Genomic DNA, 23,823 nt, shown 5'->3' with positions numbered 1-23,823 from the left:
GGTGTCACAAACTCGTGACGTATAGTTCATTTTCAATAGTTGCACGTTTGTTCCGCCAATGAGGAAGCCCGTTCTCACAGCATCTGACCAATTGGAACCGGTCTCGACAGGCAGTCACTTCCGGCCTCTGTCATCCATGAATATCCGCACCCTCGTGTAGATTTTACTCTAGGCACTCACCAAGGATCAATTTCATTTGGATATTGGCCAGCGTGGAGAAGGACACAAGAGGACCTACTGAAAGTGAGAGTCATTCTCTATTTGTGTTCCTTCTTTTTTACTTTCGGACACATTTTTACCCCCCTAGCTATTATTTGTGTTACGAATTAAATCCAGTAAGAGGCGCTAGTTAGCCATTCCGCTCAGAACAAACCTCCCCTCGGTTCATTCCATTTTGCCCTCGATATTAGCTAGCTGACTTACTCCGGAGACCCTAACTGCCCCTCCATCCGCACGCCGACATGTCGGAGTTCCTGGACGACCCATCTGTGCTCACCAAGGATAAGCTGAAGAGCGAGTTGCTGGCCCACAACGTGGAGCTTCCGAGCGGCAACCCGACCAAAGACGTGTATGTGCAGCTTTATCTGAAGAACCTGACCGCTCAGAACAACAAACATGTCACGGCCACGACTCTGGACGCTTTCTCCAGCGACGAGGAGCTGCCGCCGCCTGTGGTCTCCAGCAGAAGTCGCTCCTCCGGCAGAGTGAGTCTGATCATTTATATCGAAATGAACCGAATTCCAGGCTCATTAGAAGCGTAACGTTACACAGCCGTAGCAGAGAGGATGGTCCAGGTTTCGTTAACTAAGATCTAGTAACTTCGCTTTCCTCAGAGCACCACAGCTCTGTGATTTATTGTGTTCAGGTACCCAGATATAACGTTAGAAATACAACAGTTACGACTGAAACTAAGCATAATCCACTGATTACTTTTTGACTAATCGATTGTTCGTTTCTAAAGTAGTCTATGTCCAAAATAACGACAAATTCATTTCAGAAGTTCGCGGGTGCATCCGTCTGCTTAAAAACTTTGACCAACATGCAGCAAACCTCAACCAATCAGTGAATCAGCTTATTCTTTTCAGTATAGACTATACAGCTGTTGGACCACAGGCTTCCTTCACCCACAAGAGTTTTTGCTCAGCGTCCCCGCCCAAAGCAGTCCCATTGCTCTATGTGCCAGGCGAGGAGAGCAACGTGCAGTATGGCTTCACTTGCCCCCATTCATTTAAGCCCCGAGTTCATTATCTTTAAACTGGACTGCCAGTCACTTTCCCTTGGCACCCACGCTATTTTCTTTAAGACCTTCTGATGGTCCCTGTTGGGAATTCATAGCTTTAAACCGAAGTCTGGAGAATCAGTGTGGCCACAGCCTTATCAACCCCAGGCCCACAAACTACATTCACACGTTTCAGCTTTCACTTCCCTCCAAAACGCTTCCCACTTGACTTCGGCTTGAAGTTGTCAGAGGAGCGTCTTCGCTGTTTTTGGTAACAGCAAAATTGCAGCAACTATAAATCTCCACTGAGTGAAACATATTGTTATCAGTTCTATCTGAATTCCAGGCGGGTGGGGTTTCTCCCCCTCAGTCAGTCTATCGTTTTCTCTTTGACATGATGATTTAATCAGTTCGTGTCTTTGTGGGCCTGTTGAGTGGACACAAAGAGTTGCTGCTTTACCTTTTGTTACATGAAGTGAAATCACACCTAGACGAAGTGTTAAGCACAGATAGAGAAGCTGATAGGTGAGCGAATGAATGCAGTTTCTGCTGGACAAGAGTGCTGAGATTGTTTAGCTCTCAACTTCAAGCTTTTGTGATGGGTGTGGGGGCGTTTTTTCGGCTCGGTACCTCCTTTGTTTTAATGATAATAATCCTCCTCCAGACAGCAGCTGCATGCATGCTTCAGAACCCTCACACAGGAGCAGGTCTTGCTCTGGAGACATCCTTCATATTTTTCTTATTGTTTGCTCTGTACGTTTGGTCACCAGGGACTCAATTGCTTACTTCATGTTACTGATTTTGTTTGACTAACAGAAGCAGATAAAAGTTTAAAAAAGAAAGAAAGAAAAGAAAGGTGCGTGCTCACATTTTTACACTTATGCACTTATAACTAGATTACATTTTTATTTTTACTTGGTATTGAATGGCTCAAATATTTGTGTCGTATTTGAGAGGATAAAGAGAGCCAACTTGAGCAAATGAAGAATACAGTTATTTTCCACACTGTATTAAATCACCAAATTGACCATCTTCACAAATTCAAAAGTTTTAGTTTTGTGTCAATTGTAATTTTAATGTTTCATTAGTCGACTTTTTTTTCTTTTAGATGCTTTAGTTTTTAGGTTTTCAGTAGTTTTTCTTTTTATTCAAATTATTTAATTATTGTTTATTTGTTTGATGCATACTTGTAATTATGTTCCAATTATAGTTTTTTTGATTGAGTGGTGGTGCACTATGCCTCTGAGCTTGTGTGTGAATTTCTTAATGACAGACGTTGAATATGCTGGACGGCTGTGGCTCAGGAGGTAGAGCGGTCGTCGATCCCTGGCCTCAGTAGTCCACATGCCGAAGTATCCTTGGGCAAAAACTGCCCCCGATGCTGCGCCATCGATGTGTGAATTCATATGTACGTTGCTTTGGATAAAAGCGTCTGCCAAATAACTAATTGTAATTGTAATTGTGAGTGTAACATGCTGCTACACCACACTGTAGCAATTAATGTAAATGTGTGTTACCTGCTCTGTGCGCATTTTTGGATGCAAACAGGTGTGCAGACGGATGTGTCTGGTCCGGACTCCTTTGGGGGAGTCTGTACATGACGACTGAAAAAGGGTGTTAGCAAAACATAGGTGTTGAGTAACAAATGGCATGTGTAACATGTGGGCGGTGACAGCGTTCATGTTTGTCTCATTCATTCACTGCTGCTAGTAGTGTGCCAGGTGTTACACTGCATATTTCTTACGTCTGTCAAGATTTACATTCATGTCACTTCTTCTGCAAGCTCGCTGTGAGTTTATTTGGAGTTAAAGGTCATCTGACTGTTTGTTTGGAGCAGCGGCTCTGCAGCGAGGTGTTGACAGTGATGATGATCAGTCTTTCATGATTTTTCAGATGATGAATTACTGCTCATGAGGAGAGGGGATGTTGTTTATGTTTGGCATCCCAAACCAGACGTGTCTCACGCAGTGACGCATGTAGTTTTGTAAAGGGAATGTTGAATCTCTAAATGACCAAGTATGTGATGTGACACAGATAAAGTAATGATGTACTAACAGGGATGCAGGGAGGTGGTGGGCGTACCCTGATGGTGGTAAAACATACGTTTCACTCAGGTTTACTGTTGGTTTACTGTGCATCACTTCGTTCTGGAGATGTGCTCTAATATGAAATAAGAAACCAAATCACAAAGTCGTACTTTTCATTTATAGTCAGTCACATGGCATACAAGTTATAATGTACCCTCAGTTAATGAAACTGATGATGATACATTGATTGGACCTTTAAAACACAGCATTACAGTTAATAAAGGGAAATACCGATGGTGTCACTGAGGTTATCTCAGTCTAGGCTTGGAGTTGGCCTGCAGCTAATGTTTAATGTGTCTTTCGGTTGTTTCGTTTAGTTGTTTAATTCATAGAAGATCTTGCAATGCTGAATGCGCTTTCCCAAAGCATGAGGTGAATTTTTAATCAATTATTATTTGGATAAAAAGAAAAAAGAAAAATGTAATTTTTCCCAGCATTTTATTAAAAAAAAAAGAATATATCCATATTCACCATCCTCTTGTACAGCAATCACAATAACAGAATGAAATGAAATAAATGTACTGAGAATAAAAGGGAAGTGTGACTATATATATTTGATCAGAGTTCTGTTGTGAAGAAAGAAAGGATTCACTTTCGACTGTCTCGGACTCATCCGTTTTGATGGACAAATGCACGTTTACAGATTCATTAAAAAAGTGTAACAGACAGAAATACCTTCCATCTGTTTTGTGATAGATCAAGGTTTACCTGGGGCATTAGCTAATCAAACATTAGCTCTAAAATAGCTTTATTAGGGGTCTGGCTACATTGGTCTGTCACAAAATGAAGAAAAAAGATGTGTTTCTGTCTGTTGCATTTGCTTTTAAATTCAAACCTGTAATCCCGCGTTTGTCCACTGCACCGTTAGTCTCTGTCTAATGATGTTGGTGTCCTTTCCATTAATTTATCACATGAGCTACACAAGGCGCGACACTGGCGGCTTACTGTCCCATCTCAGGAGACTTTGTCGCAAGGTATGCCATGCATCATAATATAGACCCAACCAACTGATGATGCTATTTGTTGCCAACTGTTTTGATAATTGATTTATTTGATTAGTTTTTACAGTCCCAGTCTGAAGTTAGGGTGATGAATTTCTTAGTTTCAGCTCAAATTTGTGATTTTTGATAGACCAGGGAGAAGTTTTGGAGCAGCTGGTGTCGCTGTCTTAATGCTTTTGCTTCTTCCTTGAAGAAATACTTTTCTTAGGTACAGGAATTTTGTGTGTCTGCGTCTGTGGTTAAAAGTCGAGGGCTGTGGAATGAGGTGGCGTGTGTAATTAGTTTGTCCCTTGTTTCTGAGGTAGTGCAGTATTGCAGCCTGAAACCTGATGCTCATGTATGTGAGAGATGATTGGCTGCAGGTGGAGGTGGCCGTGCAGCTCAAACATTCATTCCTTACATTTTTGAAGTGGTTAACTGAAGTCAGAGAGGCTTTTTGAAATGAACCTTAAAGGCGTGCATACTTTGTCTTTCATGCTTGAAGTTTCTTGGTATTGGTGAGATTTAGAAGAACTAGCTGTAAAGTAAGAAGAATGTATGACACTGAAAACGCACATGGTTACGGTTAATCTCAGCAGAGTAAGTTATGACTATCCACACATACTCCATTGTTACTCAGCCAAGTAGTAAGTTACATCATGCAGCAGCAGGTCCTGGCATGTCATGCCCTCAAACTACTTCATGCATGCTCTAGTGAGGAGTTGTAAAGGAAAGTCTGGCAGTGTTTGTAGTGAGTTTGCTCCACAGAACTCAGGCCAAGCTGAGCTGTGAGCACAGAGTTCAGCTATGCCTTTAAAGGTCAGGGTGTGGTCTGCAGAGGCTGGATCACAGACGCCTTCTTCCCTCCTCTTCTCCCGCTCTCTCCAGCTCTGTCTGCTGTTATTATGAAACCGCCTGGCTCACATCCAGACCAAACCCACTGAGAGCCAGACACAGAGTAAGACCACCTCTCTGTGTCTCTAACGTTTATTACATGCTGTGAACCATGGTAGCACCTCGGGCCTGACAAATGAAGCCAACGCAGAGAGCCGAAGCTGGCTCCAAAAGCCAGTCAATCCCAATAGACCTCCATATTAAAATGGAAGTTTTACAGAAGAAATAATCATGTTCACAGCCTGGTATGAATATATATATATATATATATATATATATATATATAAAAAAAACTCACTAGTTTCGATTGTGTTAAGGGATAAAGCTATGCATAATTACAGGCATGGGCACATTGAGTGACAGCTGGCTGCTCGGTTTCAACAACCAGGGTTCATTGTGCCCACGTCAGCACCACCCCTTTGCCCATTTTTGGAAGAGCCAGGTATTAATCGGAGTCTGATGGCTGGAGCCACTGTCACTAAGCTTCACGAGCTCTTTAGAAACTGTGACGTCACAGAGACGGCAAGCTGAATGACTGGCAAAGACAATACTCTCTCTGGCATCAGTGCTTGCTTATTACAGCTACATCTATCTGTGTATCAAGAAGGGATGCACATTTTGAATAGTCCCATGAATCAAAGATGCTTTAATGTAGATTTCATTATAGTGCAGTTTTTGGTCAAATCCTTTATTTAGGCGTCTCTCCAATCTAATGCCAGTCTGATCTGATCTGACCATCCTTAAAACAATTCACATTTTCACAGCTATGATTCATTGGTGTAGAGCAAATGATATTGTCTGTGTGCTTTTCATAAGAAAAATAGAGACTTATTGTGGCTGCAAAACTGTTTTGTAACTTCAGCTCATTTACTGCAAGAGCAAAAACACACGTAGTACAGTGATAGTCTGAATATAGTGTCCACATGGGCCCTGGTACAGGGAAATTGAATTGAAATGTCAATGTGAGCTCACATTGTGCAGGAAATGAAGTGAAAACATCCCATTCTTCATTCTACGCACGATATGGAAAACCATACTGGTGTATGTGTTTGGGATCATGCCATCTTCAGCTTGTGGGTACAAATCATGTAGATTAATAAGTAAAAAAGATGCACAGATTCTAGTAGTCAGAGTTACAGCCTTCCATCAGAGAGACTGGACTGTGGCTTTTACTGTGAAGCAGCTACAGGAAGCGTTTTGCTGTGCTGACTGGTGGCACTGCATGCTGTTCTTTTTCAACTTTTTAGAAGCACAGTTCAGTATTTTGAAAATAGGATGACTCAAAGCATGGCAGCATGTGTAACTGGTATGGTCACATCATGTTTGAGCAAAATATTTTCTGCACACACACTTCATTTATTCAGCAGCAGAGCTCCCTTTGGCTGCAAGCTGAGGAGGAGAGGAGGGCTTCATTTCAGAGGCAGCTGGCTTCAAACACAAAGTCATTTCCTGTGGACTGGTGTATGAGGGCCAGCTTCAGCCCAGCACATTCTTTACTATCAAGAAATGCCTGCAGCATCTCCTCAGAAAGTGGCACTTTTTCATTATTCATCAGGAAATTGAAGGAAACTCCTGAGGTTTAAAGCTCTTCATGCACACAGTCACACATGATTTGGAAGATAAGCTTCAACCCAAGGTGTTTCCCCCATGTCTGTTTATCAATCATGCATGAAATGAAGCAGGTGGCTGGATTTGTTTTTAAAAATGGCATTAAAACAGGCATTCGGTTAGGTCAATTCAAAGTAATGTTGTGTATAATTAGCAACCTGGTAAACAGGTTTCTGTAACCGTCTGAAATCTCGACAAACACAGCTTTCTTCTGAGAGACAATGAACTTGGCCAGCAAAAGGCAGTTCACAGGAGGAAGCTTGGAAGTGAACATGTGGATGGGGTGAGACAGTGTCCTTTTGGGCTTTAGGGTGTGAACTGAGCAGCCATTATCACAGTGCTTGAAAATAGAATCATCCCAACATTCCATCACCCCAGAGAAGGCAATGTGCTGTAAAAATAGACAGAAATCTTTGGACTTCTTAGCATGAGAAAACATTATTATTTTTTTTTTTTTTTTTCTTGTGAATCTTTGTGCTTTAACCAAGAGAATGTCACGTGTGAACACTGTATTATCTTAGCAGGCCGTGTACAAACAGCCCACACCCAGAAACAACAGAAACTGTTGTCTGACTATTTTAGTTTTTTTAAGAGTAGAGTTTATCATTGCATCACCAACCAGGCTGCCCTTCCCTCCTCTCACAGAAAGCTACCAGGAAAACAGACAAGGTTTGGCCTGATGAGCTGGATGTGACTCTCCTGACCGACCAAGCGCTAAAGGATGAGCTGCTCAAGCACGGAGTGGACGTGGGGCCGATTGTGGGTGAGTGCTCGCATTACAGAAACAGCAACAGGGTCATATGAAGTTAAAGACTGAGTTGACATCTGTCCTCTGCCCTCCATACACAGATATATGACTGCACTTCATACACTCAGACATGGTGTGTTACTGTCACACACTGCACACAGGTGATGGAATTCACAAGTGCATTTGACATGTTGCCTAATAACCATTCTGGAAGTGATTGCTCTGGAATGTGTTGGTCAGTAAGTTTGCTATGTTAAATTCACAAGCTGCTTTTCTAATATCGGATCGCAGTCCTCGCAAACAAATAAAAAGCATGTCGCTAACTCACAACATCTATCACTTTCTCCGTATTTGTTACATACAGTCCAAATGCTTCTACTCTGCTGTTTTTTCTACCAATCTCAAAATACAGTCAATGTAGTTCAACACTACCTGCAGATTTTTCACATTAAAAGCCCACCATGCACAGGAGGAGTTTTAATGTGAACTATCTATAGCATGGTTGGGGAAACTCTGACCTTTGGGCCATGTGAGATCTGGCCTGCAAGGCAATTCATAAAGCAATTTTTTTTCAGCGATAAAGAAAATAATATAAAATAGTAGGAATACAAAACTAATGAGTTGCATAGTATTACCAAAGCATTAATAATGGTAAATAGTCATACTGAAGATTGAAGAGAAATGAAGAAAACACAATAGTTTCTCTTCCATTCTTTGCAGTTCAGCGTGTATATACTGAAAATTAATCATACATCAATGTAGTGATAACTTCCATTTCACCAGAAAATACACACTTAACTATGTATATTATATCTGGCCAGTCCGGACAGACATGCATGTAAACATGACTGGTTGGCGGACACGTACAGGTGACTGTGTTATTTGGCCTTCATAGTGGACATAAGCCAAGAAGCTCTCAGAGTTGAGCCTCAAGCTCCAGCCAGCTTCTCACAAGCAGTTCCACCCTTTGCAGAGGTTAGTGTGATATGTGTCTCAGTAATTTAGTATGGTGCTTGAAGGGTGTGGAAATGGAAATGGCCCTTGGTAGAAAAAAGGTTCCCCACTACTGGATTAACCACTGTTGGAGAAAGTACTCAGATCTTTCACTGAAGTAAAAGTTGCAATACCACATTATAAAAGTACTCAATTACAAGTAAAAGTCCTGCATTCAGAATCTTTCTGAAGTAAAAGTACAAAAGTATCAGCATCATAATATACTTTAAGTACTAAAATTGCGTGCAGAATGCCCCATTTCAGAATGATATAAATTGTTTTTCTGGATTATAATTTTTGATTCATTAATGTGTCTATCACTATAATGTTGCTGCTGGTTAAGACGGAGCTCATGTTCGTTACTTTATACTAGACTACCGGGTGTCTTAATCTATAATAATAAATCAGAATTTAATAGTTGATTTTATTTTATATTAGTAATAATAATAATTTTAATCTGCAAAGTAGTAGTGTATTTTGAATAGATATACTTAAGTACATTCCAGCACCGGGATTAACACAGGCCTTGGCTGCAGTTCCTTTACGTCTAAAGTCTCTGACAACAATTTCCAGCATGTGTCTGCAAGAAACAGGTGATGGCTTTCAACACGCTTCAGTCATGTTACTGCTAACAGTTAGTCGAGGGTTTAGACTCAGAGAATGACTGGCCCAGGTAAGTGACGTGCAAGAAAAAATCAATTTTTGATAAACTACACAATTGTACAATGTACAAAGTTGCCTTAGTTACTGCTTAGTTCCTGTCCAGTAACTTTTCTGATCAATTCTGAATAATTCTGATAAACTGAAGGATCAAGTATTCCTTTATGGGTTGAGAAAACTCTGTGTCTTAAACTAAATAAACCAAAGTCTTGGATTAGTTCGAAAATGCATTGTCTGTTTTTCTGAGCTCAAGGAAAGTTTAGCTTTTAGAGATTTGTAATCCTTACAGGGCAGCAACACTACAAACATATGATGATTTTCTTGAATATCATTCATTGCCATAGATTTACCTGGCCAATGGTATATAAAGCAGTTAGTTAACTCAACCATAACCATCTACAGCAGTAAAATGTAACATACACATTAATGCAGCAGTAATATTCATTTATTCAATATCAAAGAAAGGGTTACCTGGGAAGAAAAAGTAACCGATCCTTTACAAAATACTGGAATGCTGGAAGTCAGTTACGGCACGGGATGCTGACAGAAGGTCAGTCTGTATTGACATCATACAAAATCTGCGATAGTCGTGATTTTTGTATTAAATTAAATGGGCAGGAAAAGTTATATCTTATAGGTCTAACATTTTACAACAATATGCAAATATTTGACACTATAGCAGACAGCAAACTTCAAACGTCAAAGCAGCCACAGCAACTGCACATGCCTGAGGACTACAAAGAGATGAAAAGGAGAAAAAGTCAAATGTATCTGTAAGAGCTCCCCAAAGTGAGCGCTGTGGGCCCCCTGCTTCTATAAAGAGACAAAGAGAGTGACTTCCCTCAAAGAACTGAATAAGCGAGATGACCAAGTGGTGCTAGGGGTGTCCCAAACCAGAGTGGGGAGCAAGCTAGTAATTATATTATATGGATTTAGGTCACTCAGCTGATCAAAGAAATACTGTAGCTCCTTACTAGGCTGAGTATGTTACTAATGTTATTCCGACCATCAAAATAATAGTCAAAATGTACATGTTCTTGCTTGCCTAGTGTGCTTACCTCGTCACTTGACATTCTTCACAAAAGGGTAACTTTGTTAATCTCAGTGTGTATTCTGGGCCCGTTGTTTCTGTGTTTCACAATACCTTGCTGAGTCGAGAAGGGAGTGGGAAGGTGTGGCAGATAAGCTCGTTTGTTTCCCTCTGGTGTGACATCTAGTGGCTGAAAATCTCACATAAATATCATTGAAGGTTTGTGATTCAACTCGAGCAGGAACAGTGGTTTCAAATGTGTGTTGTATGGGAAGCCAGGGTCAAAACAATGAATTCCCAACCGTATGTTATGTTATATTAATGCTGATTGGCTAGGCCAGTTTGGGACTTCTTGGATTTTGACCAATTTACTGAGTAGCTAGAATGTTCTAAGAAAGATTTTATTACCTTAAGACATTCTTGAAGGGTCCTGAAGGAGATATAACATCTTCTTAAAGAATAATGTTGTGCAACGCAATGTATGATGGTCTGAATGGTGGTGGTGATGGTGCCTCTGCACCTTGGTATGGAGCCTCCTGTCTGCCTGGGTCAGGGTGGTCTCGGGCGGCGCTCCCTAGTCATGAGCTGGGGGCTCTCTTAGTGTGGATGGCCCCCAAAGGTGGCTTATTCCTTGCCTTGTCTGTATGGGTGTGTGTGCGGGTTTGTTTGTGCGTGCGTGTCTGTGCGTGTGTGTCTCTATATGTCTCTGTGTGTATTTATAGGGGCGGGAGGGCTGGGTTCTCTTCTTTGTTGTTTTTAGCCTCTGTGAGGCACTTTGTGTTGCTTTTTAAGTATGAAAAGTGTCATATAAATAAATAAAGTTACAAATGCAAAACACAAGTCTGCATTCACGCATTGCACACATACACACCTTCATAAGTCACGTGCTAATTACAAGCGTTATCCATTCACACACGCTCACACACAGCACCAGGAGCAATTTGAGGTTCAGCATCTTGACCAAGGATACTTTGACATGTAGACTGGGGGATCGAAACGCGACCTTCTGATAAGTGGAATGACCACTCTACCTCCTGAGCTAGTCAGTATTGATTGTATTGTCCAAACATTTCCTACCATTGCAACTTCACATTAAAAGTACTTAACTGGCAAAACACGAGTTGACCGTAATTATGAAGTCATCACAGGGCCGTGCTTCCCACAGAATGACAGTGTAACTATGGCAGGGATGCTATACCTCTTGTCTGTCACTGAACGCACTGGCTCACCTTGCTACCCCTCTCTCTGTTTCTGTCTCCATTTGTGTCTGTTCTGTTGACTATGTCAGCAGAACATTTCATAAAGTTGCCCAAAAACACAGCTTGCGTTTTGCGGGTGAGATGCGTGTGGAGGAGGCATGTTGTTATTGACGTAGACTATTGAAACAATAAAAAACAGCAATTGACATTGATACCAACCAAGTACACTTACAAGCTTTTACAAAGCAAAGGCATGAGTAATCCTACATTAAACAGATTGTCAGACCACAATCAGTACATTAATAGCAAGGACATATGATGGAAAAAGACCAATTATTGCCTGGCCTCTTTGTTAAACTGACGGTTTGTTTTGCTGCCCCTTGAATTCTTGGACCTGTAGTATTAAAGTGCACTTGCTGTCATTGCCAGTAACCACGTGTTGGCAAATCAACCAAGACTGAAATATTAAGGATTACAACTTAAATTTGTGGTTAAACTGATATGGACATTTGGGTTCACACATTCTGGGTAATGTCTGGAAAAGTTCTGGGTAGCAGTGAATACGGCGAGCGACAGAAACCAATTTTCAATCAGGCATGTAAACAAAACTCCTTTATGAGAATTGGTAGATTTTCATGTACACATGTGAGTGCTGACAACCGTAAACCACAGCATCTCCATAAGAATTTTGGAGAAATGATAATAGTGAATTACTAACCAGCCCTAATTAAGGTTAGTACAAAAACTCCACCAACAAGCTAGTATTCCATCTAGAATAGGCTGGGCTGGTCTTAAGTCAGGCTAGTGATGGTTCATTTCTAGTTATTGAGGAGTTCCCCCTCACTGCCATTTAGACACTGACATGTTACATCATTGTACGCAGGTTTCATTAAAATTTCTCCTCTCTGCTCATCCTCCCAGCATCCACCCGTAAATTGTATGAGAAGAAACTGCAGAAGCTGCTGGATGATGGTCCTGCACAGCCGCCACTGCCGCAGCTGATTATCACGGAGATTATCACAGAAGTCAACCACAACGGCAACTCTGAATCAGACATGTACAGTGACAAGGAGGATGGTAAGAACAGTGTTAACACGATTCATAATGATTATGTGCATGACAACGATAGATTTAAGGTTCATATGCCAAAATTTAAAGGTAATTTACAAAATAAGTGCAGTATGTATTCACTTTTTGGTACTTTTACTTTGAAGTGCTATAAAATGTTTTTTGCAGGGGACAAAGGTGATATTATGTATTGCCATTGGCGCATTGTATAAGAATGTTATTTAGGCAACATGGTAGGCAGATTGAAAGGTGTTGCCAGCTTTTAAACATTTACACTTAAATTGGCACGTACTTTCCCAAGCAAAGTACACATTTTCAGTTTCACGTCCTAACTCCTTGGCAGCCACTCGTTGGAGTTCGCTATGAAAATCAACTTGCAGAGACTTGAAACTTGCAGATAGGTAACTCACCATAATTAATAATGCATAGCCTTTATTTGTTTGACAAAACAGTGTTGCAACGAGCGTAATACATTTGTACACTGGTGATAATAACATAATGGCTGTCTGAAGGGTGAGAAACAAACTAATTTACAAAAGCTAATCAGACTGTTCTATATTTTGTCAGAAGTGACAGCAGCACCGGAACCAGAGCCTGTGTCAGAACCTGAACCAGCTCCAGTGGTGGAGAGACCACTGAGAAGCCGAGGGAAGACGTCTGTCACCACCCGCAGCAGTCAGAATCACATGGTAAGAAACAGCTTTTCAACAAGTCAGCTTCATGGTAATTCTTCAACTTAAATTACTCACAGCTATAAAAAATCAGTATATTAGTTAATACACCTTTACATGGACTGTCCACAACCATTGGACCTCTTGAATAGAGGCCATTTGGGACCATTCTCCAGTATGCTATCTGTTGTCATAGAGATCATAATATTAGTTTGTTTATGCCAAATGTGTTATTCTGCTGCTGTTGTACATACTGAGCTCATGAACTGTGTTGATAAAGATCTGTCTGAGTGGTCAACTAATTCAAATTCACTAATGTCTATGGTAGCAGTGGTTTGGATGTTGACACTGTGTCATTTGTGTACTTGGCAAACTATAAACCTGAATGATACAGGAGTTGTATATTTCCTGGTAATTACAGGTTGAAGAAGCCTATAATTGAAAGCAAACTGTAATGTTTCCATTCTGAAACACCTGCAATTTGCCACCTTTGACACTTCTGTACTACACTAAGCAGTGCTGACATTCACTGCATATGAATTTCACACGCAAGTATCTATGAAAGGCCAGTGTTACTTGATGATATCTGACAGCAAACACACTGCCGTCCCTGTTCCTTACCCATGTTTAGTATGATGTCCTCACGAGGAACAGCTACATATACAATAAGGTAAGTTCAATGAACTCTCATGTGTTTCCCTTTTTGGTTCTGGTAGTTTGGGCTGATGTGATAGTTATCACTTAAATGCTGGTGCACATAAAAAACCAGATCAAAGCTGCCTGAAAAGGTGGGTCTCTGTCTGGATCTGGTTCAATCTAGTGTTCAGAGTTTTGGGTGTGATTTGAAGGCAAAGCTGACTAAACTCTGGATTTCTTGATAGCTTTATGATTTTAGCTTGAATTCAACAGCAAAACCTAAATCTGCTGATTGTCAGAGTAGTCAAAAATATCCAAAGTAATATACATTTACATAATATTGCAAAGAATAATTTGGTAACCACGCATGTATACACATCACGCTGAGTGTGGAGATTTCCCCATGCTAAATTCAAAAGTGAAAAGCAGTTAAAGCTGTGTTGAGTGTATGTCCTACTCCTTGATTTTTGGCAGTTCTTTAAAATCTGAGTGAAGGGTGTCACACAGTAACTAGGCACCCACTGCTTTTGACCTTTCACCCTTACAAAGATAGACCTTTTTGTTGAGAGTAAGATGCTTTTTGTTTAACCAAAATCAGGCCCTACATTGCTCTTGCAAAAGGTACCAGACTCCATTTACAGAAACGGTGATTGTTATCATTGTAAAACACACTTCATTTGAACTTAACAGAAACAAAAAACTCTGTCCTGGTTCATCTTTACACTGCTGTTTGAACAAAGCCCTAATTCACTGAAGTGATGCAGCTTTTGTTGGTGGTCAGAGCTAGCTTTTCTGCCCTGCCTAGCTTGACTTTTAGCTCAACCTTCTTCTCTTCACGAGCTAGATCTTTGAATCCCTCATTGCCTACCACACTGATGGACACCATTTGGATCTCAATCAAATGGCACACCAACTGGGTGATGGCCTGGGACCAGAGTGCATCACTCCCTCACATTGCATGTACTTACTGACTATAACTATGAAATAGCAGACTTTTATTCTTGCAGAGTAGAAAATGTGCAGTGCTACTCATTTCTAGTTACACTTGCCAAAGCTCAAGCTAAGACCTTGAGGTTCAGCTCTAAAAGGTACTTGGTAATGTCCACCATGAAGGCCAAATCACACAGACGCTTGCTCTCACTGAGCTTCCACGCCAGGTTTTCCTTCATCTCTAAGAATTATTCCAGACAAACAGATATTTTAGAACAATTTTACTTTGTGTGTGTGCAGCTCCGCATCAGCAAAAAGGCACTCCTTCACAAATGCTCCCTCTGAATGAGGTTTCAGTTTCTTAGCTATTATGTTATAAATTGCTTATTTATTCTACAAGGAGAAGGCTTGGCTGTGTTGGCCGCATCAAACAGGCTACTTTAACGTTGGATCTGGTATTAGTTGCTAACTAACAATATGCTAGTGGAGTAATAATAAGCATATTCCAGCAATTAGGACTGGGGATGATGTTATGACAGCATAGCCAGCTACTTGCTGGGCTGATGAAGAACTTTCACCATTTCTCGCCAACATTTGTCTTTTTTGACGGACATGGCACTCCCTTGAGAAAATGTCAAATAGGAAGGGGTGCTGTTGCCACAGTGAACTTTTCCTCTTTTGTTGTCCCATCTGACAACAACAACCTCAGCATCCCTTCTCCTCCTCCTCTTCACCATAGTTAGCTGACGCGGTCTGGAGAGAGCACCTTATTGATAAATGCTCAGGAACCGTCTGACAAAATCAGCTCTTCTACTTAACTAAAAGCATTACCACACTCTGTCCTTTTTTTACAAGTAGAAATCCTGTATTCAAAATGTAAAGTAAAAGTACTGAAGTATTAGCATCAAAGTGGAATGTAAGAAAAGCAAAAGTGCAGAATGGCCCATTTCGGAATCATATTGTATTGCATTATTGTGTTCTTCACTTTTGTCACTTTCAATGTAAACTGTAATAAGAAGTATAATATTTGCAGTCATTATGTTGTGGAGGAGAAAGTGAAGTAGCAGAAAATGGAAATACTCAAATATTAATAACTCAAAATTGTACTTAACCACCACTTACTCAATCCTGACTAAAACAAAAAAAAGGACTAAATATAATTTTAAACCAACTACAATGGTCAGTAAGTGTGGGTAATGTGTACTGAAGAAGGTGGGATGGGACACGCAACAGCTGGGGCTGATTATACAGTTTCCTCTAACACTGGCAAAGGAAGCGGTTTTTCATTTTATGGGAGTACAGTCACACCCAGCTCAGTGTGAGCCTCTAGGTTCAGTGTATCAGTCCTGCATGTCAGACTCAAAGCACATGATGTGGATTAGCTGCTGCCATGCACATGCTGGATGCTTTGGACTCCTTCAGACTTTTCTTCAGTGCTTCAGTCCTTATGTCTGTTCCTTACCCCCATCTGTTCTCTCTTCCTTTTCTTCTGATATTCAGTGACCACCTTTCAATACAGTTGTCATTGTTATCATTAAACCCTCCACCCTGCCATTACATTTTGTACATTAGATATTCACAATAGTCCAAAGTTTTATCAGAGTCTGCGTTTGAAGGGCCACTTTTGGGAAATAGCAACATGAACTCATCTCCCTCATGTGAGTTGTGTAATCCAGCTGTGTGTTGCTGGTTGCCCCTCTGATTATGATTATGATTGTGAGCAGCTCCTCCTGCTGTTCAGACTGCGACTGTGCACCTGTTGATCTTAGACCTTGGGGACCAAGACGCAAGTGAAAACTGGGGGGCTGCCAACAATGATCTAATGTGAGGTGTGTGAGTGTGTGTGTTTGGGTGTTTTCCCCCTGCTTTCTAGTTATGAACTTTCCATTAAAAGCACTGGTGGTATTCAACATTTTATAGGTGTGTGGCACATGTTCCCATTGATGTAATCACATTATGTGAAAGTAGTTTATTGAGTTTATCACATGACCTTTGCTGTGGCAAGCAGTAAATTCCCCTCTCGCTCTAAAAGAAATGTTGAGTGGATTTTAATGTTACTCTATTTTGTTTGACTTAATTTAAAATTTGCTTCAACCAGCTCAGTTGTGTTTTTCTTTCTTGGTCTTAGTGTGTGTATATTGCAAATATTGTTGGGTATTTTAATCAGGACTGGTTTTCCTCACTTCAGGTTTTGGTGCATTTATAGTTTTCTTCTCAAGTTACTTTTATTTTCTATATATTTTCTGTATAGCGCCAGATCACAACAGAAGTCATTTAAGGATACCTTTTCAATAGAACAGGTCTATACCTTGTCCTTCTATCAAACAAACTAAATAGCCTTAAGTTATTTATCTTACTTACACGACAGCATGTCATTTCTACATGGTTGTGCGTTTACTATTCTCCTCTGCTTTCTGTAGAGCGGGCACACACACACACACACACACACACACACACACACACACACACACACAGAGACATATGTACCCCCCCCCCCCCCCCAAAAAAAAAGTAAACCTAGGGGAAATACTGTCTTATCTTGTAATTGTTGCTCGTATATTTATATTAATGTTGCTACGTTTTGATTGTTGACTGTATGCTGCATTTCTGTTTTTTTTTTTTACATTGTAGTATTCATATTTGTGAAGGATGGGAAATTAGCAGTCATAGTGCAGACATACAGTTGGTTAACAAAATGTACCATTGGAGTTTAATCCACTACAGCAGTGACTGACAACTGTTGGCCAACGGGCCACATTCAGCCTGCCAGAGATTTTCATTCAGCCTACAGAATATTGATTAAATTAGAAAATGTGCATATCTAATTTTATTGACCAGTGGAAGAGGCCCAGTCTGTCCTAATAGTGGTCGTCGATTCGCTTGCCAAGCATGGCAATGAGCAAAAAGTCCATTATTCATAGTTCACTTGCTCTACAGAACCAGATTATTTGCCAGGTCCATCCTCTGTTCCATGGACCCACCATCAAACAGCTCAGCTGGCCATTCAGTGTAGCTGACAGCAGTGCACAGAGATAACCCTAGAGTTGTCAGAGAATCACTGAGCTTGTCTATTAGAGGTGTCACTTGAATTTATCTTCGTTGGCCAACTGTTGTATTGAGTCTCAATCTGAGTACTTTTGTTTGCTTCCTGGGATCCCAAAGAGAAGTTTTTTTGTTCAGATAAGGACTCATGCAATTGTAGTTGATCTCTGGATTTTGTATTGAGTACTGACTGCCTCCTTGGTGGAGGTCTGGGTGTATTTTCTAGTATAGTCATCATTATGGATAAGAAAATGTAAATATTAAATGATAATAATAATAATAATAATAATAGTCTGGCTCCTACAGGGTCTGCTTAGAAAAATTCTGACCCTTGGACAAAGGTAGTTTTGGATCCATGTACTACAACAACACCATGTATACTTTCACAACTTAGGGATGTCAACGAATGTTCTAAATTTGAATACTTAATCAAATGTTTAAAATATCTAGACTGCACTGCTGGAGTGGATACACTGACTGCACTGCATGATGGACAGGAGTGAGAAAAAACAGTGTTTCCATTGTCCAGTAATTACATTTTGTTTTAAAAACCTGTTGAAGTCCAACATATTTAAATCTCATAATGTCAGTTGGAAATAATTCCAGAATTACATGTGAAAATATTTGTCTCTATGTGCGGTTTCCCTTGCTGCTTCTCTGATGTCCGGCCGCTCTCCCTCGCTCCTCTCCTGGTTCAGTGAATGAAGGGTTTCTTCCAACGAAACCAGAGTTGGTGGTGGTTGTTGGAACAGTGAAAGGACAAATCCAAAATGATTTTGGTGAGCTTTATTTTGTTTCTGATAAGTTTGAATGAAGTATGTGCCTGGAGGGATTACATTGCAGTTGCTGGCTGCAGCGCTCACATTCAATACTGGAAAATCTTCACAAATGACTCACACAAAGACATGACAAAATAGAGTCCTTAAACACTAGTAAAACTAATTTTCTCCCTTGTGTGCAGGACATGGACATCTTCCAGGACACGTGGATAATTGTCCTGTCTTTGTGTGTTCAACCATAATCATTAAATATGAAATATTATACCCATGAAACTGAGCAGGGTGAGCCATCTCAGTGATCATTTATATCAACATTTCATTAATATTTCAGGTAACATCAAAAAACAACATTCACTGCATTAAATGCAAGGGTGATTCAGCACATAAGGATATGTACTGAAGAATATCTGGACTGAAGGTAAAGCAGACATAAATGATCAGTCAAACAATGACATCCGCATTGTCTGCTGGTATGCACATACAGTGTGTGCAGAGAAACCAGTTGATGGATGAGGAGGATGATGATGAAGTGCCTGTCTTGCAAGTAAAGTGCAGATCCAGGAGGTTATCCCATAGAACGGTGAATACTGTCCCTCCACAACCCTTCCTCTGCACATCCACACTGTAACACACTGACAGTCTGACCACTTTCTCCTGTGGTCAGGGATCAGTACATTGAGTACAATGGTTTAAACTGGAGTCAAATTCCTTGTATATTCACACATAAATGGCCAATAAAGCCAGATTCTGTAAACCTGCCTCACACCTAGCCTTAGAGATGTCAAGTCTCTAAGGCTCAGCACAGCAGGTATATCAACAACAGAGAATGGTATATGCAACAGTTTTTGGTGGCTTTGATGTAACTGCGGTCTAGATGTGATTCAGTATGACACTGCAAATGACACAAAGGACATATTTTTTTTTCCTACTTATGAATCTGGTTCAGATTGACTAAAAAACATTTCCATGTGGGTTTTCCATTCAGACGTAATAGATCCAGTACAATGATAAGGTGCCAAAAAGCAAACCTGAAATCTCCAGATCATCCTTCATTCTGTCTTATTCTTTGCCCTTAACAATATAATTATCCTCCTATAATTATCTCTGTCCTTATCTCCTGGTTTTCTTGTCCCTGCAGTTAGTGCCTGAAGATCTCAGTCCTACATTGTCACACCAGGTCCAGTTGCACTCAAACAGGAAGGTTCATTACAGGCAGGACAGTCCAGCTTGGGCTGAACCTCGCTCCACCTCATCTAGACTTAGTCAGGTAGCTCTGAGCTGTGGCCACTGGGAGACACTGTTCACTCACTGATACCTGCATGGGCTCACTAGTCTTTTGATTCTAATGTCTGCTGATGTGTTGAAGGGATGAGTGCTTCCCCTTCTAGGATACACAGTTTTCTCTCATCTCAAACTGGGTGGTTGGCAAATATGTGTGTTATCAATGAGGCTAACTGTCACAAAGGGTTTTTTTTTGTCATAATCAAAGACCAGCACAGCCATCAGGAACTTTTGGGATATTTTGTACTTTGCCAGTTATTTTCATGTGTCACTCTTTGGTGCAGCAGGGGACACTCTGTCCTGTAATGTGGGTCACAAACTGAGGCCTGATCCAGTGGTCAGGAAGACCACCGCTTCTCTGGTCCCTCTGTCTGTCCCACTTTCAGACTGTCTCTTCTTGAAGGTATTGATTGTGTTGCACTTAGTTGTATACACAAAAAGTGAGAGAAGTCTAAACCCTGACTACTTTCACACCTGCACACACCTGACCAATCACTGTGTAATGGGGTGACACAAACAGGCACTTTGTTTAAAGCATACTGGCACAGCATTGACATGTGGGTATCAACACTCGGCGTGTTTATGTTTGAAACCTGTAGCTCCAAGAGGAAGAACTGAGACTTTGTCTTCCCAAACCCAGTGAGGATCCAGTCACTCTGCTCAACACTGCTCTGCTTGAGGTTAACCATTTGTCTTTGTCATTTGTCTTAGCTGAAATGTATGTTATACAGAATCACATGCAGTGTGTCCACAATGGTTGAGTAGCTCTTGAGTGAGTTGAATGTGCAACCAAATGCAAGCACACTCACTATGACTATGTTCACTCAACATAACACGATTACACCAGCACACACACCCATTCACCACACTGGTGATGAACTGGGAGAAAGGTCTTATGTAAGGTAGTGAACAAGACTGTGTGAAAATGTGAAGTTTTCTATTCAGCTTACCAGCCTTCACACAATACACGGCTTTGTTTTTTAACCTGAGGCATCTAATCACAGATGGTGGGGTGCTTCATTGTTACATTCCTTTATCTTCCCATATCTTCAGTATATTGGCCATGTAGTGAAGCCATCAGTCACAGCTTCAGTCCTCTGTTAATGTCATACTGGATGTGTTCTGTCACATTGCTGCAGTGCACTCAGAAGCACCTTGATAGAGTCAATAACAATACAGACCAACTTCACTGGTTGTTGCAGGAATACAAGTACCAGGTGGTGATTCTAGTTTGAAGTGGTCACATGTCACAGGTGTCCAGTATCAGGCAGGAGGCCCTCTGCTGGTTCAAACATGCACCTACAGGTGATTGCAATGAAGTAGTGTGGGGAATTTTCCCTTTGCACTGGGATCTGTTGAGAATACACAAGGACAAAAAGGCCTTGCTGAAATTCACTGGTGAGATATATTCATGAATCATTGGTGTTTGCTCCTTAAATAATGCTCCTCATGGTTGGTTTGTGTTTAGGTGGAGAAGATCACAGCCAGCAGTGAAACTCTGAAGGTGGAGAAGAATGATGTTTTGAAGGAGCTGATGCCCAATGACCTCAACAGTCCAACAGGAATCACGTAAGTAACCAATGTCATTATCTGCTTTTTTATTGTCTATAAAATGGTCATACATAAGGACAAGGACCCATTACAAGTTACTAGAGCCTAATGTGAAGTTTTCAACGAGCAGTCAAATATCCAAGGTATTGATTTATGATACTCTAGCAACTATGGCAACAAGTGAAGCTGTAACCTGCTTTTTTTTTTTAATTTATTTTGAACCTCTGAGCTAGCTGTAGAGGATGCACACTCAAATTAGTTTCTCCAATGTAATTCCCATGCAGATGCATTTAAAAGTTTATGTTTTAGACAGATACATTGAAGAAAATAAATGAAAGAAGTGATTGCCAGCAATTTAGTATTGCACTGCACTCCCCAAATTGTAACCCACACTTCCGAGACAGAGCTGAATAATCCTGATGACACCCTTGTTCCTTGTGTTGCCAATATCATTAATAAGCCAGCACTGTAGGAATGCACAAATCCACCTTTTTTTCCATATGGCAATTCCCATACCTCAACTCATGGTATCTGCAAATCCAATACCAGTGCTCTCTTTTTTCCCCATATTTAAAATCTATATTCCTCCCTGCATAGAACTCATTGGGATTTTTTTGGTGTAAATAACATGAGGTCAGAGATTGTTGTGGCACTAAAAACTGAGCAGCAGCCCCTTGTGACTGAAAAAATGTAACTAGTTGGAGATACACCGAATATTAAAATGACATCGAGAAAGAAACTGTATTTCATCCGGCTCAGTTATGTGATGGCTGGTACCACCAATATCCGCTGTGGTTGATTGTAAAATCCTTGCCTCTTGTAGTGCCACCTGTCGACGACCCATTAGAGGAGCGGCTGATCGCCCAGTGAAGTCCAGTGGCTTGTGGGATGATGAAAACTCCCTCCTCTCTCCAAAAACCACCAAGATGACCTCATCCTACATGGAGAGCCGTACTGTCAACAGAGTCGCTAGCTTGCCTCCCTCTGCCTCCTTCAATTCCTCTACCTCCTCTTTCTCCACCTCCTCCTCCAGGCATCTGTCTGCAGCTACCCCTGCAGGTCAGACCAAAGCAGCGACCCGCAACATGTCTCTGTGGATAAAGCTGTTTCTGCTAGCCGTTGTGGCTGCTTTCCTATTCTTGGTTTACCAAGCCATGGAGACCAACACCATCAACCCATTTAATGCCCCAGACACAGAGGTGGCCAGTGGCAGCACAGCATAGAAGTGCAGGAAGGGTCTGAGATGGAAAGAGAAGCCTGCCTGCTTTTGTGTGTGTGTGTGTGTGTGTGTGTGTGTGTGTGTGTGTGTGTGTGTGTGTGTGTGTGTTTTGTGTGCGCGCGCGCGCGTGTTCATCCGTGTTTGTGCGAGCGCATATGTGGGCGTGTGAATTTTCATTGAAGCCATTCTGTTCACGGGCGGTGTGAAATTACCTCTGGCATCCTTTCTTCCTCGGAATTTGATTGTTTCTCTTTTTCCTACCTACTTTTGTTTTTAAAATCAGTTTTCAGTGAATCACTTAAAAGAAATGAGGTGGCCATTTCAGTGACACTTCAAGAATCTCCATGACACATTGTGAAAGGACAGTAGCACCTCTGCTGCTGTTTTGGTCCATTCTTGATCTTTGACTGTGAGGTTACGACAAAGCCAGCCACTACTCAACTCTGAGAAACAGTAGTTTTCATAGAAATATGTGGACTCACTCTTTATTACTGTGTTCATTTTTTATGTCATACTTTCATGGTGCGTGTATGTGTGTGTTTGCATCAAATGTGTGGTTGAGATTTTTTTTTTTTTTTGACACCTTGCCTTATTGTCTGTTAGTCATTAGGAACAGCCTTGCAGATGGAATTTGAAACTGTAATTTTGTACTTTAAAAAGAGACAGGGAGGCTTGTTATTAAAATCCAATTGCTTCTAAATCTTATTAGACCCTACACCAATATTTTCTTAAGGTTCTCTTCTAATAAAAGGACTTTCCCTGTATATTCTATTAATTATGTATTCATTGTCACAAATATTGAATATCAACTCAATAAACTATTATGTTGTTACTGTGCCTGTTAGAGCATTTTATTGATGAGGATGTAACCCGTGTGTGCACTGTAAAAACTTCAAGGCACTCAGACTTGAATACATTTTTTACTGTAAACTTAAAAAGTTAAGTCTCAGGTGGTAACTGCTGTTCATCCATTTCACTTTGTCACAACTTAGTTTTTTTTTTTAGCTTTCAGTTATTTCAGGTGGAAGTTAAAGACTGTACATTTCTTTAATACTTTAGTATTAAAATATTAAGTATTATAGTATTTTCAGTTTGAAATAACAAAAGTTAGGAGTCTTTCAGGTCTTGTTTAGGACCCTGGAACTTCTGCTGTGAACAATGCCTGCTGGTTTGTGGTAATTTCACAACTTTGTTTTAAAATATGCATTACTAAAACAAACATTTGTGT

General features: G+C 40.7%; 1 protein-coding gene across 2 annotated transcripts; it reads left to right on the top strand.

The window, feature by feature from the left end:
• Positions 1-116: 116 nt before the first annotated feature.
• On the top strand, positions 117-23,431 carry tmpoa (thymopoietin a). Of its 2 annotated transcripts, XM_076722661.1 has the most exons (7): positions 136-243; positions 411-704; positions 7,434-7,551; positions 12,340-12,495; positions 13,054-13,175; positions 21,294-21,394; positions 22,200-23,431. In XM_076722661.1, exons 2-7 carry the CDS (start codon positions 462-464, stop codon positions 22,597-22,599), a joined length of 1,140 nt encoding a protein of 379 aa, XP_076578776.1. In that variant the 5' UTR covers positions 136-243; positions 411-461; the 3' UTR covers positions 22,600-23,431. The 2 variants fall into 2 exon arrangements, with proteins under 2 accessions (XP_076578775.1, XP_076578776.1); XM_076722660.1 differs by having other exon boundaries at positions 117-704.
• Positions 23,432-23,823: the final 392 nt, after the last annotated feature.

The sequence above is a fragment of the Chaetodon auriga genome, chromosome 22 (genome assembly GCF_051107435.1).
Source record: "Chaetodon auriga isolate fChaAug3 chromosome 22, fChaAug3.hap1, whole genome shotgun sequence".
NCBI lineage: Eukaryota > Metazoa > Chordata > Actinopteri > Chaetodontiformes > Chaetodontidae > Chaetodon > Chaetodon auriga.
This window is presented reverse-complemented; position numbering and strand designations above follow the sequence as displayed.